The sequence below is a fragment of the Tenrec ecaudatus genome, chromosome 1 (assembly GCF_050624435.1).
Source record: "Tenrec ecaudatus isolate mTenEca1 chromosome 1, mTenEca1.hap1, whole genome shotgun sequence".
Classification (NCBI taxonomy): Eukaryota; Metazoa; Chordata; class Mammalia; order Afrosoricida; family Tenrecidae; genus Tenrec; species Tenrec ecaudatus.
Genome location: NC_134530.1, coordinates 245,791,947 through 245,811,384, shown reverse-complemented (window position 1 = coordinate 245,811,384; position 19,438 = coordinate 245,791,947). Strand labels below are relative to the sequence as shown.

At 45.7% G+C, this 19,438-nt stretch overlaps 1 protein-coding gene and 1 pseudogene across 1 annotated transcript in view; one reads left to right on the top strand and one right to left on the bottom strand.

The window, feature by feature from the left end:
* Window positions 1-19,438, top strand: part of SUSD4 (sushi domain containing 4) — a 198,797-nt gene that overhangs the window by 133,578 nt on the left and 45,781 nt on the right. Inside the window, exon 4 of the mRNA XM_075542656.1 lies at window positions 2,512-2,700. Coding sequence (XP_075398771.1) covers window positions 2,512-2,700 — 189 coding nt within the window. The remainder of the gene's footprint in view (window positions 1-2,511; window positions 2,701-19,438) is intronic.
* On the bottom strand, window positions 18,039-19,042 carry LOC142437402 (glyceraldehyde-3-phosphate dehydrogenase-like; annotated as a pseudogene).

Genomic DNA, 19,438 nt, shown 5'->3' with positions numbered 1-19,438 from the left:
GGGAAAAGGGGAAATTGCACAATAGAATTTCACGTTCTCTTAGACTTAAGATTTTCTGGATCTATGAAGGTTAGATGAACCTCTGAAATGACCATCTTTAAATCTTAATACTCTCCCCTGAAGTCTTCTTAAAACCAAAGAATTCAGCTTCCCTAGGAGGAGTCCTAGTAGCATAGTGGGCGATGGGTTGGGCTGCTGATCACAAGGCCAGCAGTTTGAAAGCACCAGCACCAGCCACCCCAAAGGAGAAAGAAAGGGCTTTCTACTCCTGTAAGCAGCTGCAGTCTTGGAACCCACTGAGGAAGCTCTGCTCCTTCCTACCGTGTTGCTGTGAGTCGGCGTCAACTCAGTGGCAGTGAGTCTGGTTTGAATTAGAGAGAGAGAGGGCGCCCTGGTGGCTGCGCCAGGTAAGCATTAGCATGCTTACTATGCACTCAGCTTTTCCAGCCCACCAGCCTCTCTCAGGAGAAAGGCGAGACTGACTATTCCCTACATATTTATAGCCTCGGAAATCCTCTAGGGTCAACATGACTCAGAATTGACTTTGTGGCCGATGGCCGTGGGTTTATCTGCCTTGATCATTAAGTTCTTTTAAGAACTGCCTAGATGGGGTCATCTTGACAATGCTGCTGTGTCTAGGTTCTGTCCCGACAGTCCTGACCCCAAAGGGTCTGTGGTCAACTCTAGGCCTTCCCCACAGTTGTCCTTATAGTCCATCCCGTCAGTGCAGCCACTGTGTCAGTCCATCTGTTTGCTTCCCCTCTAATTTTCCAAGCATGTTGTCCTCCTCCAGGGACTGCAGTCTCCTGACAACATGACCAGAGTACATGAGGTGAAGTTTCACCATCCGTGCCTGTAAGGAACATTCTGGCTGTTGTTCGAAGACAGATTGGTTTGTTTTTTTGGCAGTCCATGGCACCACCAATATTCTTTGCCTGCACCATAATTCAAACTCATCGATTCCTCTTCGGTCTCCCTTATTCAGTGTTCGACTTTCACATACATATGAGGAAATTAAAAATACTATGGCTTGGGTCAGGTGTGCCTTAGCCCTCAAATTACATGTGTACAATGCAGTGTGTCATTTGCTCTCTTGATAGCTGCTTCCATGAGCATTGATGGTGGGTCCAAGCAAGACCAAATCCGTGACCACTTCAGTCTTTTTTCCGTCTACCATGATGTCACCTACCGGTTGACACAGCAGCTCCAAAGGCTAGATAGGAACCGTGCATGCTTGTTGATGAAGGAGCAACGCGAGAGTGATGGCATGGCCGGAAGAGCATCATCAGCATCACTGAATAATGCATGTGCAGACAGTTGGATTGGTGAATGTTCTGCCATGCGTATGAGTGTTCTTAAAAACAAACAGCAACAAAAGGGGTATTTCAAGATGTGTCCTGAAGTGCAGTGTTGTCCGTTTCTAGCATAATAGCAATTTGGCTACAAGGAAGACCAGTTAATACAACTATTAAAGATGAACAATAAAAAAAACGGTGTGTCAGGCCGGGTTGACTAGAGAAACAAATCCGGTGACACTCGGTACAAAAGAGCTTTCTATCAAGAAGTAATTCTACATCAGTCAAACAACCCAGACCAGATCAAGTCCATAAGTCAGATACTAGTCCATATGTACCTCTTCGGAGTCATGCAGTCACATGCAATGATGCAGGAAGATCACAGGCTGGTGGGTGCAGAGTGCAGATCCAGTGGCAGTGGAAGCATCACAGGGCTCTCGCAGGTCCCAGAGTGGCTCGCCGACATGAGGTGAAGGCAGAGAGAGAGGGAGAGAGAAGGGGGCCGGCCTCCAGAGAGCCATTTATCTTGGGCATGCCTCCAAAGAAGGTCATCAATCTGCAACCTGATTGACAGGCTAAACTCCATCCATACCTTCTTACAGGTGCCACATATTGGCCCCCAAACCCTAACTATCACAGATGGTGATGCCCAGGCACTACCCAGACTAACCAAAGCAGGTCTGCGGGGCATTGTACTGGGATGCCATTCTTTCTCGGGTGATTCTGACCAGCAGTTAGGGCTGGCAGCCACTGGCCTCGGGTGCACTCTTGCCACCTTCTTTGATGACTGATGAATGTATCTGTCCCACTCAGTGCCACTTGGGAATAGAAACACTAGGATACACATCTGCAGACGGACATCACACCTGGTAGAGTAGAGCGCCAGTGACAAGGCGGAAGGCCTTCAAGCAGGTGCATCAACATGGCGGCTCAAACAGAAGGAGCCTCAAACATAACATCAGCTGTGAGGATGGGGCAGACCCGGGTGGTGTTTCCTTGTGTTTCACACAGGGCTGCTAAGAGTCAGAGCCGACGTGACAACACCTCAAATCCGGAAGCCTGTGTATTTAAGTCTGGGGTGATTCATCCCCGACATCGGAGCCCCGTGTGCCATGGCCACTCCTGCTGCATCACATGCCGTGTAGATGTGCAAAGATGACAGAGTGAGATGCTTCCTGATGACAGATCGCCTTCCCTCCTCTCCCCTCTCCCTCAGGCTGCCTGAGACCACTGGCCTCTTCTAATGGCTACGTGAACATCTCCGAGTTCCAGACCTCCTTCCCGGTGGGCACTGTGATCTCCTATCGCTGCTTCCCCGGATTTAAGCTTGATGGGTCAGAATATCTCGAGTGCTTACACAACCTGCTCTGGTCAGCCAGCCCACCCCGGTGCCTTGCTCTGGAAGGTAACTATCTTATTCTTTTGGAAGCTGCATTTCGGGTTATGACAGTGGATGTGTAGCTAGGAGGCGAGGCCCTGCCAATGACAATGGGCAATAACTTTTGCTTGCAGAATATACTGTTCTTGACTCCATCCAGAGCCGGGAAAGCAAAAGTTGATCATCTGTCACAAAGCTGTGCTTACAACGCAACATCAAACTCATCCCCCACCTTTAGTTTGTGAGGGGGGAGGGGGTGAAAAGAGAAAAGTTTCAGGCGCCAAAGGTGAAACTGAAAAATATTGCAAAGTTAAATGGAATGTCTTCAAAAATGAATTTTCTCTGCACGCAATGAAAACAGATTGCATATGGCATCATGAACCTTACTCCTCCTCTTATTGCTGTGTCGGCGATCCCTCCATATTCCGTGCGTTTTCTAGCTGTGTTGTCAGTGGTTTGCCGCAGACACACACACAGAAGGCTGGATGGAAGAGCTCTTTCCTCTGCATGTCTGTTACATCTATGTGTGCATTTTAGATCCGCAGTTCTCAGCCTGGGGGTCATGACCCCTTTGGGGGGTCAAAAGACCCTTTCACAGGGGTCGCCCGATTCATAACAGTAACAAAATTACAGTTGTGAAGTAGCAACAAAAATAATTTTGTGGTTGGGGGTCACCCCAACATGAGGATCTGTGTTCAGGGGTGCGGCATTAGGAAGGTTGAGAACCACTGTTTTAGAGGGGTGCACCACAGATTACTAGCCAGTAGTCTAAAATAGTGACCGGGGCCAGTGGTATCTGCAGGGTGGGGCGGAGGCCCATAATACCTTCTGTTAGGCCAGGCAGACATGCTTACCCAGCCCTCCCTTTGGTTCAGGTCTGGGAATGATGACCAGAGAGCCCCACTTTCCCAAGCAACCAGAGACAATGTCCTCGTAGCGTCTGAATACAAGAAGTCCATGTGGAGCTTATAGATGGAATCATGTCCTTCATGACCATATGTTGGCATCCTAACCCCTACGAACTGTAGACATGATCCCATTTATAAATGAAACTATCAATCTAATGGCTTTTGAGATGTCATAAGAGCAGAGTAGACACAGAGAAAAGCAAGTGTGAGCGGGGGAAGATAGAAGCCACGTAGCGATCACCGAGGACCCCAGCAACACCAGGGGTCTCCGAGCCTACAACTAGAATCTGCTCCTAGAGCCAGTGCCGGGAAGTTGGACCTCTAGCCTCCCGGCTGTGGGATAATAAGTTTCTGTTCCTGAAGACCCCCCCTTGTGGTGGGCCTAGTACATCACCACTAAGAAGCCAAGAGAGTAGCAAAAGAAGAGATGAAACTGACCCTCTGGGGCCACTGCCCACAGCCCTGCCTTGGGATCCAGCCTTGGCTGTGTGGAAACAGGGCATTCTTGCTAGCAGCCTCTGGACAGAGGGCACTCAGTGCTGGAGAGCGTCAGGTGAGAGGGTGTGCCCTGGAGTGGCTGGCCAGAGAGTCAGAGGGCAGAGCCTCACACAGGAAGCGGTGGCGTGGGCTTGACTAGAGCCTGGTGGGAGCCAAGGAGCCTCTCTGGAGAAGGCGAGCAAGGAGAGAAAGGGGGAGGCCAGAGTGGGGTCATTAACTTACCATATGTGTAGTCTGGTGGTTACCACCCGACTTGCGGGGCACTCCTGATTCCCCAAAGAGATTCGAGGCAAGACCAGAGTGCCAGAGAAAATGGCAGTACATCCCCGATTAGATTCATATTTGTTAAAAACAACAAAAAGCAGTTTAATTTGAGCATGTCCTAATAATTAATGAGATTTAATTGCAGTAAAATATTACTTGCTTATTTGAAATTAAATTAAAAAGTTGGCAAACTGGCCAGCCGAACCTGGAGGGATAGGCTGTGTATAGGAACTGTGTTTTCGCCTCTCTGGACCCCGGTAGACTGAGGTGAGGGTGGGCAGCAGATGGAAAGGGGGTGTTTTCTCAGTCCAGGAGGAGGATCTCCCTGCTCAGATCACCAGAATCGGAGGCTAGCTAAAGGATACCCGGCTGCGATGGTCTCCATTTGAAATTGCGTATGTTAAAAACCTTGAGAACTTGGCTTAAATGGATTTCAAGGAGTCCTGTTCTAATGAGTTTGGTTTGGGGACTTGAAAAGCCATTTTTATAAACCTAGAGGATGAGATCTAAATAGGCATAAAATAAACTTTGCTTCCAGGAGCAACCCTATGGCTGAGTGTGAACTGGAAACAGTCTTGTGGTCAAGTGTGGCGCAGAGGCCACGTGGACTCCTCTCCTGCCAGCGTGGCTGTGGTTGGAGGCGTGTTGAACGATCTTAGTCTGGGTTCTACAGAAAAGCAAAAACAACCAGACATGTATTGAGTGTGCGCACGTGTGCATGTGTGTGTGTGGAGAGAGTAAGCAAATAAGCACAAGAGCATTTCTTCAAGGAAATAGCTCATGCAACTATGGAGGTTGGATTTTGAGGGCTCTTGAACCTCACATCTGCGGTCTGGCAGCAGGCCAGAGGCTTGTGCTGGCTTACCTTCAGAAACCAGAGGTCAGCTAACAAGCAGCACGCAGGGGAGACAGCAAGCTCTGCTAGAACATCTGTGTATGGGGGACTTCAAAAAGTTCATGGGAAGATGGGATGAAAAGATCATGGAACTTTTGGAGCCCCTTGTATATGCTAGAAGCAGAGCATACCCCCCAAGGAAAGGCCCCTGTCAGCTGACTGGCTGATTGCCTCAGATCCTGTCATAGAATGTGATTAGATCATATTGTTTTAAAGAAGAGCAACCTGTTGAGTACCTGCCAAACCCCTGAGAATCGAGTAGACAATAATAATAGCCAAGTCTCATTTATAGAGGTCTAAATACAAGCATATTTATATGTAAGTATATTTATATATGATAGGGAAATAGATCTATGTACATATATTTATAGATTTAATATTAAGGTAGCAGATGGACATTGGGCCTCTCTGAGACTCAAGTGCTCCCTCAACACAAGAACACTTTGGTCTAGTAACCTAGCATTCCGTGATGCTCACTTCCTGACACAATCTCTGAAGACAAAATGGGTGCATAATCAAATGTGGTGAAGAAAGCTGATGATGCCCAGCTAACAAAAGATGTAGAGTCTGGAGTCTTAAAGGCTCAAATATAAACAAGCAGCCATCTAGCTGAGAAGAAACCAAACTCACATGGAAGAAGCACATCATCCTGTGTGATCATGAGGTGTCCATGGGATCAGGTATTAGGCATCAAAGACCCAGAACCAAAAATCATATCATTGTGAATGAGGAAGAATGTGGAGTGGAGAGTCAAAACCCATCTGTAGACATTGGACATCCCCTTACAGAAGGGTCACAGGGAAGAGACGAGCCATTCAAGGTCTAGTATAGTACCAATGAAACACACAACTTTCCTCTAGTTCTTAACTGTTTCCTTCCCCCCACTATCACGACCTCAATTCTACCTTACAAATCCAGCTAGACCAGAGCATATATGCAGGTACAGATAAGAGCTGGAAACACAGGGAATCCAGGACAGATAAATCCCTCAGGACCATGAGAGTAGCCATACCAGGAGGAGAAGGGGAATGTAGGGGGAAAAAGGGGGAACCGATCACAATGATCTACATATAACCCCCTCCCTGAGGGACAGACAACAGAAAAGTGGGTGAAAGGAGACATTAGTCAGTGTAAGACATGAAAAAATAATAAATTATCAAGGGTTTGGGAGGGAGGGAGGGTAGGGCTAGGGAGGGGGGAGGGATGAGGAGCTGATACCAAGGGCTCACGTAGAAATAAAGTGTTTTGAAAATGATGGCAACAAGTGTACAAATGTGCTTGACACAGTGGATGGATGGATGGATTGTGCTAAGAGTTCTACAAGCCCCCAATAAAATTATTTATTTTAAATAGTAGCCCAATCTCACTCACTGCCATCAAGTTGATGCCAACTCACTTGTGACCTTGTAGGACAGGGTAGAACTGCCTCTCTGAGTTTCTGAGACTAACTCTTTATGGGAATAGAAAGCCTCATCTTTCTCCCACAGAATGGCTGTCGATTTCCAACTGCTGACCTTGCAGTTAGCCAGCATTACCCACTACGCTACTCTTTATGTACAATATTGGTTATAGACACAAGAGCCCAGCTTCCAAGCCGAGCTACACAGTGAATATGAGAAGAACATTTTTCCTCAGGACTTTAGATAGGATCTGGGTTAAATTAAGCCATGACTTATAAGAGGATTTATGAAAATGTTATCCATCTGTGCTAGGGGTTAGTGTTCCTTTAACTCTTACTTTAACTGTAGAACTTTTTTATAGATAAGACAAACTTATTTATGAAGTTGCTGAGTGGTGTGAACAGTTAACTTGCTTGACTACTAACTGACACTTTGGAATTTTGAGAGCACCCAGAAACACCTTGGAAGAAAGGTCGGCGGTCTATTTTTGAATAATCAGTTATTGATTATTCAGTATGAGCACAGTTCAACTCAACACACATGAGGTTTCTATGAGTCCCAGTCGACTTGATGGCAACTGGTTTGATGCTTTTGTGGCCTCACTTCGGCAATATTGTCATAGGATATTCAACATAGCCGTATCTCATCCACTTTCCTCCCTGTATCTCTGTCTCCCTAACCCTTGATTTTTTTTTCTTGATGGTATGGCAAAAATTAGCCGTGGTGGTAGAGTGGTTACACGTTGGGCTGCTAAGCTAACCACAAAGTCAGCAGTTCAAAACCACTAGCCACTCCAAGGGAGAAAAATGAAGCTTCTGCTCCCATAAAGCTTGATAGTCTCAGAAACTATCCTGACCAGTCTCCTCTGTTCTGTAGAGATAATGGCAGTGGGTCTGGGTTTCTTGGCTTTGTGGCAAAGATTATTGCACTCAGCTGTGGCATAGTGATACTTTGGGTTTTTTAGTAGGTAGTACTTCTGGCTCTGACTATGAGCTTTTTTGTCCCTTTCCCATTGTTCCTGTGTTAGACAGGGTTCTCTAAGAAACAAAACCAAAATGCTAATAATTTAACATATATTTGCACAGAAAGATAGATGTACAACATAAGAAATAAGGAGTTAATTAAATTATACAGCAGTGCAAATGGCTCAGTGCAACTCACTCCCGTGAGACAGTTGTAAGACACTGGCAGTCCTTCAAGTTTTGAGGACCACCGAGTAGTCCTCTGTAGAGCAATGCAGGCTATCCGGGCACAGGCAACAAACAGCATAGCAGGTCACCAAACTCCAACGATGTGGCAAAGCAGGTCTTGAAGGAACCTCAAATTACAGCAACACAGTCCACGGGTTAGGTGTCCCACAGGTAGTGTAGCTTGTAAATTAAGGCACAGAACAAGCAAAGCAGTCGCAAACTGGTCCGATGATCAAAGAGCAAGAGACAAGAAAGACAAAGCTCACTGAGCCATTTATCTCTCCACCCTTCAATTAATCCCACATGTGTTTATCGGCCACATTGGCAAAATAAACTAACTACCTCAGTTCCCAAATGCCACCTGCTCTCAATATACCTGTCACTTTCAATGCACCCATCACAGAGCTCTCCCCACCTCTTTTTAGCTCTCTATAAAGCCCCATTAGGTCACCAAGATGATGGTGGAGGCAATATAGCATATTGATGAAGAGTGAATTTGAACTCAGACTGACTGGTTCCCCTCCTGGGCCCTCTGCTTCACCCCTTTGACCAGGGGCAAGTAATTTACTACAAGCTTCCATTTCTTCATCTCTAAAATGGGAGTGATGCTTATAACCACAGAGATTTGAACTCCCTGGGCCTACTTATAAATGGATTTCTTTTTCATATCTGGTGACTCTTACCACCTCCCCATGGACAGCTGTCTGGCCAGTAACCTGTGTATCACAGTGACACATAATAGCTGGTAGTTCTTGCGTGTTTTTCGTCATGTTTTTCTGGAACACTGTAAGCCTGGGATAACCCACGGGCCCGTCTAGAGTGCCCCTAGCGGTGCAAGCAGTGCTCCCAGGAAGCAGAGAAAAGAAACATTACGAGCAAAGTTGGATGGCTTGATATGTACTACAGCTTAAGGTCTTCAACTGCAGGTGCCCACCCTCTCGAGATAAATTAATCCATTGTAAAACCATCAAGGAAAAAATCAAGGCTTAGAGAGACGGAGATATAGGGAGGAAAGTTGTCAACAAAAGAAGAGGAAATTCCTGAAGCTGTCACTGCAGCTTTGCTACAGTAGGAAAAACTTGGGCTTTTTGTCAAGCACCTTTTTTGTCTCACACTGAAAATGCAGCTTTATGTGGGTGCCGTGAGTAATGCGTGCTCAAAGCTTGTGTTCATTGACTGTCAGCTATTGGAAAGGCTATGTCAACAGTGTGCTCTTAGTAGTTAATTTGGGGAGGAGGAAGGGAGTCAAAACTTACATGCCCATTTTTGACTGTGCAAGAGAGTAGTGGTTGGAGCCCCTAATCTCTGCCTAGTTTAAGAGGTGATTGTATCAATTAACCCTGTGGTGTTTTAACGCATTGCATTGGGAGAATCTGCTGCACAAAGCCTCTTTAAAGTATTGAAAAGCAATGATGTTACTTTGAGGACTAAGGTGTACCTGACCCAAGCCATGAGATTTTCAATGGCCCCGTATGCGTGTGAAAGTTGGACATGGAATAAGGAAGACCAAAGATGAATTGACGCATTTGAATGATGTGCTGCAGAAGAATCTGAAAGTCCCACGGACTGCCAAAAGAACAAACACAGCTCTCGAGGAAGAAGTGCAGCCAGAATGCTCCCGAGAGGCAAGGATGGCGAGACTCCCTCTCATGTACTCTGTACATGTTGTCAGGAGAGACCAGTCCCTGAAAAAGACATCATGCTGGGGGTAAAGTAGAGGGGCATCAAAGAAGAGGAAGCGCCTCCACAGAATGCAGGGCCCCAGAGGCTGCATCGAGGGGCTCAAACTGAACGAGGAGTATGAAGATGGCACAGGACCAGGTGGTGTTTGGTTCTGATGTGCACAAGGCCGCTCGCAGTCAGAACCAACAGCACCGAGCAACGGATTGTGAGATTTGGCGTGGTAACCGATGTAAGCACATTTCATGAAGGGTCAGGCACCTAGGCAGGGGTCAGCCAAGTACTCGTTAATATGATTACTCTTACATTGTGCTCAAAGCTGCAGCGAGTCAATAAGTGGGGACGATTCTCTAGGAATAGCATACACAATAGCACTCCCTTAGTTGTTCAGAGCTACTGTGTTGGGAGCCACCCATTATTAGTTGTGTTTGTATAAAGCTGCTCTCAGATAATGGGAGGGCATGCTGAACAGTAATCTGTGTTGGTAGATGTTGATTCCATCCCATGGTGACACACCGTGTTCAGAGTAGTGAGACTGGGGCAGACTGCATGTCTGTCTTCTGAGATACCTCTGGGTCGATTCGAACCACCAAACCACCAACATTTCTGCTGGTAGTTGTGTGCTTAGCTTATCCTTCTGCACCGTGTGGGAACTCCATAACCAAAACCAAACTCACTGCCTTTGCATCAATTTGGACTCATAGCAACCCCATAGGATAAGAGAATTACTGAGACTGTATTTCTTCATGGGAGCAGACAGCCTCATCTCTCTCCTGCACAGCAATGGGCGGGTTTGAACTGCTGACCTTGTGATTAGGAGCCCAGTGCTTAACCCACTGTGCCAACAGGCCCCCTAGGGCCTTAATAGCCACCCCCTAATAAAACTAAAGCCACAGCTATCGAGTCTGTTTCAACACATAGGAACTCTGCATTGCAGGGATGGGAACCTCTGTTGAGAGCCATTTGGTTTTTTATGACATTCTGTGCGGGCCGTACGAGGTTATTTACTTAAAACATTTAATTAACTCACCCTGAATGTGGTGGCTGGAATTGCTTCTCTGGTGAGGTATGTGATGTTAGCTGGTGTGGATGATTTGGCCTCATACGGCACCTCGGGCCGCGTGTTCCCCATCCCGCACAGGTGTAAGTCTTTCAAAGAGCAGACAGCCTCAAACTGTCTGGTAGGTTGGAATCACCAGTCTTAGAGTTGGCAGACAAACACTTAAAGGGGTTCTTTAAAAAAAAATCACTGCCATTGGAGTTGATACCGACTCATAGTGACCCTGTAGGACAGGGTAGAACTGCCCCTGTGAGTTTTCCAAAACCACAATGAGAAAGCCTCGTCTTCCTCCCATGGGGCAGCTAGGAGTTTCAAACTGCTGACTTACGGACGGACACCACAGGGCTTCGCGAGGGATTCCATAACCAAAAACCAAACTCACTGCCATTGAGTTGATGTTCACATAGTGACTATTAATTTTGAGAGTTTACTCAAAGGTAGGCTCCTGACCAAAATGCTTGATGTGGTGTCTCCCTCAGTCATCACAACATCTCTGCGACGCCGATACCGCGTCTACCCCATTGTACAGATGAGACAGCCAAGCCTATGAGGTTAGACTTGTTTACAGTCACATACCAGTAAGTGAAGCAGCGGGAATGCCAGACTGGGTACTTGTCTCCTCGAAGTCCATGCTCATAACTCACCGAAGTACCGTGTCTAACCAACTGGTTAGATTACTTTATAGTCCAGCAGGGAAATGAGTTGTGGTTTTTTTTATAACAATTTCATATTTCTGTAGTCATTTTGAGACGCCCTGGTGGCATTGTGGGGTATGCATTGGACTGCTAGCCTCAAGGTCAGCAGTTTGAAACCACTAGCTTCTCCAAGGGAGAAAGGACAGGGTAGAACTGCTCTTTGTTTCCTAGAGAGTCATAGTCTCAGAAACCCACAGGAGCAGTTCTACCTTGTCCTGTAGCAGTTCTACCTTGTCCAGTTCTACCTTGTCCTGGGAGCCAGAATTGATTTTATGGCAGTGAGTTTCTTCGAGTAGAACCTTTTAAAAAATTTTTAATCATTTTATTGGGAGCTCGTACAACTCATATCACAATCCATCCATCCAAACATACATACATACATTGTGTCAAACACATTTGTACATTTGTTGCTGTCATCATTTTCAAAACATTTTCTTTCTGCTTGAGCCCTTGGTATCAGCTCCTCATTTCACCCCTCTCTCTCCCACCCCCTCCCTCCTTCATGAAGCCTTGATAATTTATTTTTTAAAATTTCATGTCTTACACTGACCAATGTCTCCCTTCAACCACTTTTATGTTGTCCATCCCCTAGAGAGAGGGTTATATGTAGAGCATTGTGATCGGTACCCTCTTTCTCCCCCTACCTTACCTTTCCCCTCCTGGTATGGCTACTCTCATTATTGGTCCTGAGGGGTGTATCTGTCCTGGATTCCCTGTGTTTCCAGCTATTATCTGTACCCATGTACATGCTCTGGTCTAGCCAGATATGTAAGGTAGAATTGGGGTCATCATAGTGGGTGAGGGGGGTGGGTGGAGGAAGCATTAAAGAACTAGAGGAACTATGCTTCATCAGTGCTATACTGGGCCCTGACTGGCTTATCTCTTCCTGTGACCCTTCCGTAATGGGATGTCTAATTGTCTACAGATTCCCTTTGGGTCTCCACTCTGCACTCACCTTCATTCACATCAATATGATTTTTTGTTTTGTGTCATTGATGCCTGATACCTGATCCCATGGACACCTCATGATCACACAGGATGGTGTGCTTCTTCCATGTGGGTTTGGTTTCTTCTCAGCTAGATGGCTGCTTGTTTATCTTCAAGCCTTTAAGACCCCAGACTCTATATCTTTTGATAGCCGGAAACAATCATCTTTCTTCACCACATTTGCTTATGCACCCATCTTGTCTTTAGCAATTGTCAGGAAGGTGAGCATCACAGAATTCTGAGTTATTAGAACAAAGTGTTCTTGCATTGTGAGAGTTCTTGAGTAGAGTACCAATGTCCATCTGCTACCTTAATACTTAACATATAAATATATGTACATAGATATATTTCCCTATCGATATACACAAATATATTTATATAGGTTCATACCTGTATCTAGACATCTATAAATGTCCTTTGTCCCCTAGTTCTTTCCTCTATTTCCTATGACTTTTCTCTTGTCCCACTATCATGTTCGGACTTCGTTTAGGTTTTAGTAATTCCTCTCGGCTACATTACCCTTGTTCAAGCCCCACCAGACATCTACGCCCTTCTTGCCACTGATTTTAGATCACTTGTTGTTCCCTTGTCCCTGGGTTTGTTGACACCCTCCTTCCTTTCCCCCACCTCCCCTCTCCTTTGTCCCTCTGTAACTGTTGGTCCTTTTGTTTTCTCCTCTGTATTGTTTATTCTGCCTATATTATCTAGATAGACATGCAGAGACAATAATAAGCACAAAACCAACACAGAACAAAACAAAAAAAAACCAATAATTAGAAAAAGAAAAGCCTATAAATAGTTTGTTTGTTGACCTTTAGGAGTGTTTTCTTGATGACTCTGATGGGCTGCCACACACTGGCCCCAAAATCTATTTTTGGTATTCCCCAGGGACTTCATTGCTTTGTTCCCCTTGCTGTTCTGTTGCATACTCTTAGTGTTTCGCCCCGGTGTGGTGGGGGCAGATCAGGCATAATTCCGGCACTGTGTCTCCAGTTAGGGAATATAGTCCTAGTCATGGTGAATTATTTGTTTTATATACTTTTGATTTCTATTGTTCATATTTTGTTAAGGATTTTTGCTTTGGTTTTCATTAGGGATGTTGGTTTGTAGTTCTCAATTGTTGGATCCTTGCCTGGTTTAGGTATCAGACGTATACTAGCTTCATAGAAAGAGTTCAGAAGTTTGCTATCTTTCTATGTTCTGGAAGAGTTTATGAAGGATTGGTGTCAGTTTTTCACTGAATGTTTGTTAGAATTCTCCTGTGAAGCCATCTGGTCCCAGGGATTTTTTGTCGTTAGTAATCCCTTGATGACCTTGTCTATTTCTTCGATTGCTATGGGTTTGTTGAAATTCTTGACATCCATCTGGGTTAGTCTAGGAAGGCATTGTTTTTCCAAGTACTTGTCCAGGTCTTCCAAGTTGGCGAATTCATTGGAGGACAGACCTTCTTAGTACTGTGTAATTATCCTTTTGATTTCAATAGGATCTGTTGTAATGTCCTGTTTCAACGCTCATGCATGCCATTGAAATTTGTTCCTTCCTATCTTTGGTTAGGTTTGCCAGCGATGTGTCGATTCTGTTAATCCTGTCAAAGAACCAATTTTTAGCTGCACTAAATTTTTCCATAGTTTTCTTGTTTTTCCTCTCATGAATCTCAGCCTGATTTTTATTATTTCTTTTCTTTTTATATTAGTAGGATTGTCCTGTTGACTCTGCTCTAATTGCTGTAAGTTTTATGTCAGCATCTCAATCATAAGTCTCTCTTACTTTTTCATGTGTGCATATATTGCTATCAAACTTCCTCTAGTAACTTCCTTTGCTGTGTACCAAAGGTTTTGGTACATTGTATTCTCATTCTCCTTGGTTTCTAGAAACTTCCTAATTTCATATCTGATCTGGGCTAGTACCCACTCTGTGTTAGTCTAGGTAAACTAGAGAAACAAATTCAAGATACACTCATATGTATATAAGAGCTTTATATACAAAAGCAATTGAATATTGGGGAAAAAATCCAGTCCAGATCAAGTCCATAAGTCCGATATTAGCCCATGTGTTTGATACCAATCTATAAAGTCCTCTTTAGACTTAGAAACACATGTCATAATGCCAGATGCAGGAAGATCACAAGCCAGTGGGTGGTAAGTCCTGTGGACTCAGTGCATTTTGAGCATCACAGCACCGACAGGCATCTCTACGTGACTCTTCCACCTGGAAGGCCTCTGGCTGATTCAGCATAACTCCATCATTCTCATCATCTATAGTGTCTCCTATGTAGTGGGTATTTGCCCCGCCTCCAATGAGCTCTTTATCTCCTTAGTGTCTCCAAATGAGGTGATCAAGTTGTGACCTGATTGACAGGCCAAATTCCACCCCTTCACTCATAAGTCTCAAATTGACAACAGATTATGTAACTACCACACACCCCTTTGGCAATAGGGAGTTATTCATACTCCAATTGTTTTCCCTTGTTTTCTTTATCTTCCTTTTGTTGCTTTCTAGGCTTATGGCATAGTGATTGGAAAGAGAAGTCTATATGATCTCTATGTGCTTGAATTTGCTAATGTTCGACTTCTGTTTTCAAGTATGTACCATGTGGCATGAAAAGAATATGAATTTTAATTTCATTTGGGTAGAGAGCTCTGAAAATATCTATCAGGTCAAGTCACCTAATTGTAATACGTAGATCTGTATCCTCTATGTTAAGTTTCTTTCCCTGTGATCTGTCTTTCTCAGAGATGGTGTATTAAAGTCACCTACTGTAATTGTTGAGCCTGTGATTTCCTTTTTCATCTTTTGAAGTGGTCATTTGGTTAATTTTGTGGGTCTGTCATTGGGCACGTATATATTTATTATGCTCACCTGTTTGTTCATGGTCTACTGTTCCCTTGAGCATTATGTAGTGTCCCTCCTTATCTCTTATTATGACTTGCATCTTGACATCAATTTTGTCTGAGATTAGAATTGCAACCCATGCTATTATTAAATTGCCATTTGCTTGGTATATTTTTCTACAGCCTTTGATTCTCAGCCTATTTTTTTTCTGTAATCTTGAGATGTGTCTCCTGTAGGCAGAACAACGGGTTGTGTTTTCTAAGCCAGTCTGCTAGCCTCTGCCTTTTAATGCTTGAGTTCAATCTATCAATATTCAGGGTTATTACATCAATCTGTGGACTCTGTGATGTCATCTTGTACCTTTTTTGTTGGGTGTTTACCTTTCTTATCTGTGTGTGTGTGTGTGTGGGTGGGTGTGTATGTGTGTGTGTGTGTGTTTGTTTCATTCTTACCTTCTTTCAATCATTGAGACAATGCTATTTGGGGAACTGTTTTCTCTTTGTTGCCCTCTGCATGGAGTTGTTCTATTTTCTGGTCTCTAATTTGTGTCCAGTGAGTGTTGTTCTTCTGCCCTAACTGGGTCAGCAAGGATATTTTGTAGGACTAGGTTTCTTTTAACATATTTTTTAAGTTTTTCCTTCTCTGGGAAGACTCTTATGTTTCCATCTATCTTGATAGATAATTTGGCTGGACAGAGTATTCTTGGGTTTGCATTATTTTCCTTCAATTTTTAAAATATGTTATTTCACTCTCTTCTCTTCTTAATAGTGTCTCCTGATAACTCTGAACATATTTTTATTTGTATGCCTTTATAGATGACTGCTTGCATTTCCTTAGCTGCTCTTATGATTCTCTCCTTTTCCTCAAAGGTGGATAGTATTATATGCCTTTTTGATTTCTTCTTGGGATTCGGTCTAGCTGGTGTTCTTTCATCCTCCTGAATGGTTGCCTGGTTTTCATTCATTAAGCTGGGGAAGCTTTCCTGTAAGCATTTCCTTACTGTTTTTGCCACTGATTTCTGCCATGTGTCTTCTTTCAGTAGTCCAGTTGTTCTAATGTTGTGCCTCTTCTTCACATCAGACGTGGCTCTCAGGTTTTCTTCAATTTCTTGGATTATCTTATTTGATTGTCTTTCTCATTTGTTGATGTCTGCCTGGTTATCCTCTGGGTCACTAGTATGAGTCTCGGTCTCCCCACATATGTTGGAGAAGTCTGTGAATTTGCTACTGGCTTTTGTTATCTCATCCTTTAGGTCTTGTATTTCCCTTTGGCACATGACCTTTATCTCCTCTATCATTTCATCCCTTTGCTGTATTCCTTCCTTCATATCTGTATGCCTCCAAGCAGCATTCTGAAGATTTCTCTCTGTGGCATATCACCATTTGCTTCTTCTATGCACATTATTTGGTTCAAGACATCTTCTGCCATTGCCTTGTGTTTCTCCTGTTTTTTAATTGAGGTTGTTGTTGTGCTGGTTGCTGTTTGCATGTGGTCTTAGAGGGACCAGGCACCAATTTATAGAGAGTCAAAGAGCACTGAGCTGTCTCTTTGGGAGACTTGTAGCAATGCTTCTTCAAACTGCCTACATCTAACTGCACTGTGGGGTTGGGACACTGCTTTTTCCTCCTGTGGTTTCACTCTTTCCCTAGCCAACCAGTATTCTGTTATTTGGAGGGAAAGTTGGATGGTCCTCTCACGGGACAATTGTTGGGTGGTTGTGAGACCCAAGGATGGCACTGCACTGGATGATCTCACAGGAAGCCATGGTGGGGTAGCCCATGGTGGCTTGGAGTGCCTCAGAAGGCAGTGGGGTGGGGGCTGCTTTGGTCTACAGTACCGTGATGGCAGGTGGAATTGCCCTAGTTGGGAAGATCACAGTGTAGGGTCAGGTGGAGGAGCCTGCCACAGTGTGGAGCACTGGAGAGGGCTGGCGGAGCTTCCTTATTGTCACATGAAGCACTGTGTCAGGTGGGAGGAAGTTCCCTTAGCCACATATAGGGCCAATAATGATTGGCAGCAGCTCCCCCAGTCACATGGAGCACAATGGAAAGTGGTCAGAGGATTCCCCAACTGAGTGGAGGAAAGGGCAGACAGGACTTCCCCCAGCAGCTTAAAGGGCCTTGGAGGGTAGGCGGGAATTCTCCCTGCTATTTGAAGAGGAGATCCCCAAGCCATTTTGGGTGGAGCTGAAGGCAAGCAGGATTTCCCTAGCTGCATGTAAGTTCACAGAGGTTGGGCAATCCAGAGCTCCCCTAGCTGGGTGCAGGGTGGGCATAGTTGCCCTAGGTAGAGGGGAATGGCCTTGAGGCCGGTAGTGGCATGTGAATGGAAAGAAAAGAAAAAGAAACAAAAATCCCAGAGACTGTGGCAGGAAAGAGATAAGAGAGAGAGAGGAAAAAGTAAAAAAAAAAACAGCTGAGCCCTGATCGCTTGACTGTGGGGCTGGAGAGGTTTAAACCCTGCCCAAAGGCAGCTGTAAGCTGGTGTTGTGTTGAGATAAAGCCCTTGGGCTGGCCAAGACTGTGGTGGGCCTAAGGCTAAGCCCCAGCCAGCTTCCGCAGTGGAAAACCAAAAAGGCCACAGCTCTTCAAAACCTAGTGGATCTGTGTCTACATATCTTCAGGATGCTCCTCCTGTGACCTGAAAGAGTAGAATTTCCCTCTCAGTGGCTCTCTACTGCACTGATTCCTTCAGAGCCTCTCTGCTGTGTGTTACTCTCTGCTGTGTGTCACCATCTTGCCGGAACCAAGTAGAGCCCTTTTTTTTTTTAAGGTACAGTGTACTTTATTGATGGTGCATAACAAGGTCGGGCTCTCTAAGCCCCTCTCCTTCCTTCAGGGGGTTCCGATGTTATATTCTCACTATGTTAAGGGATTGAATTGGGGGCAAAGACTCCCCAGCAACTGAGAGCCTCTCTTCCTCTAGGGCTGTTTCTGGGGCTGCTGGTCCAGGGGGGCTCTTACTCCTTGGAGGCCATGTGGACCATGAGGTCCACCACCCTGTTGCTGTAGCCAAATTCATTGTCATACCAGGAAATGAGCTTGACAAAGCGGTCGTTGAGGGCAATGCCAGCCCCAGCATCAAAGGTGGAAGAGTGGGTGTCACTGTTGAAGTCACAGGAGACAACCTGGTCCTCGGTGTAGCCCAGGATGCCCTTTAAGGGACCACCGGCCGCCTGCTTCACCGCATTCTTGATGTCATCGTACTTGGCAGCTTTCTCCAGGCGGCAGGTGAGATCCACGACGGACACATTGGGGGTGGGGACACGGAAGATCATGTCAGTCAGTTTCCCATTCATCTCCGGGATGACCTTGCCCACAGCCTTGGCAGCGCCAGTAGATGCAGGGATGATGTTCTGGGCAGCCCCATGGCCATCACGCCTGAGTTTCCCAGAGGGGCCGTCCATGGTCTTCTGGGTGACAGTGATGGCATGGACTGTGGTCATGAGTCCTTCCACAATGCCAAAATTGTCATGGATGACCTTGGCCGGGGGGCTAAGCAGTTGGTGGTGCAGGAGGCATTGCTGACAATCTTGAGGGAGTTGTCGTACTTCTCGTGGTTCACGCCCATCACACACATGGGGGCATCGGCAGAAGGGGCAGAGATGATCACCCTCTTGGCACCGCCCTTCAAGTGAGCCCCGGCCTTCTCCATGGTGGTGAAGACACCGGTGGACTCCACGACATACTCGGCACCGTCCTCACCCCACTTGATGTTGGCGGGATCTCGCTCCTGAAAGATGGAGATGGCCTTCCCATTGACAACAAGCTTCCCATCCTCAGCCTTGACGGTGCCCTTGAACTTGCCGTGGGTGGAATCATACTGGAACATGTAGACCATGTAGTTCAGATCAATGAAGGGGTCATTGATGGCAACAATGTCCACTTTGCCAGAAGTGAAAGCAGCCCTGGTGACCAGGCGCCCGATGCAGCCGAATCCGTTCACTCCAACCTTCACCATCGTGTCTCGGGGACGCGGCTGGGATTGCACGGGAATGGGAGAGACGGCTGTCTGTCGCACGAGGAGGAGCAGAGAGCCAGTAGAGCCCTTTTTAAAGAGTTCAAAACTTTGAAAAATAACTCTTTCCCCGCTGCAGGGGTTGCGAGACCAAACAAAGACCCCGAATCCACCGATGACAATGGACTACAGTGTACATTTGTCTCACATGTCACCACAGAGCCTCACCCAGCCAGGGTGCTGCCTGGAGATCCATGGCTTCCTTTTGTAGGTGGCATCTCTTTTCCAGATCTCCAACTGCTGTCCTCCCACTGCTCTCCCACTGTGAGGTCCTGCGTGCAATGAGGAAACTTGAGACGGCAGGCTTCCTGACAGACGTTTCAGTGAGAGCCACCAGAA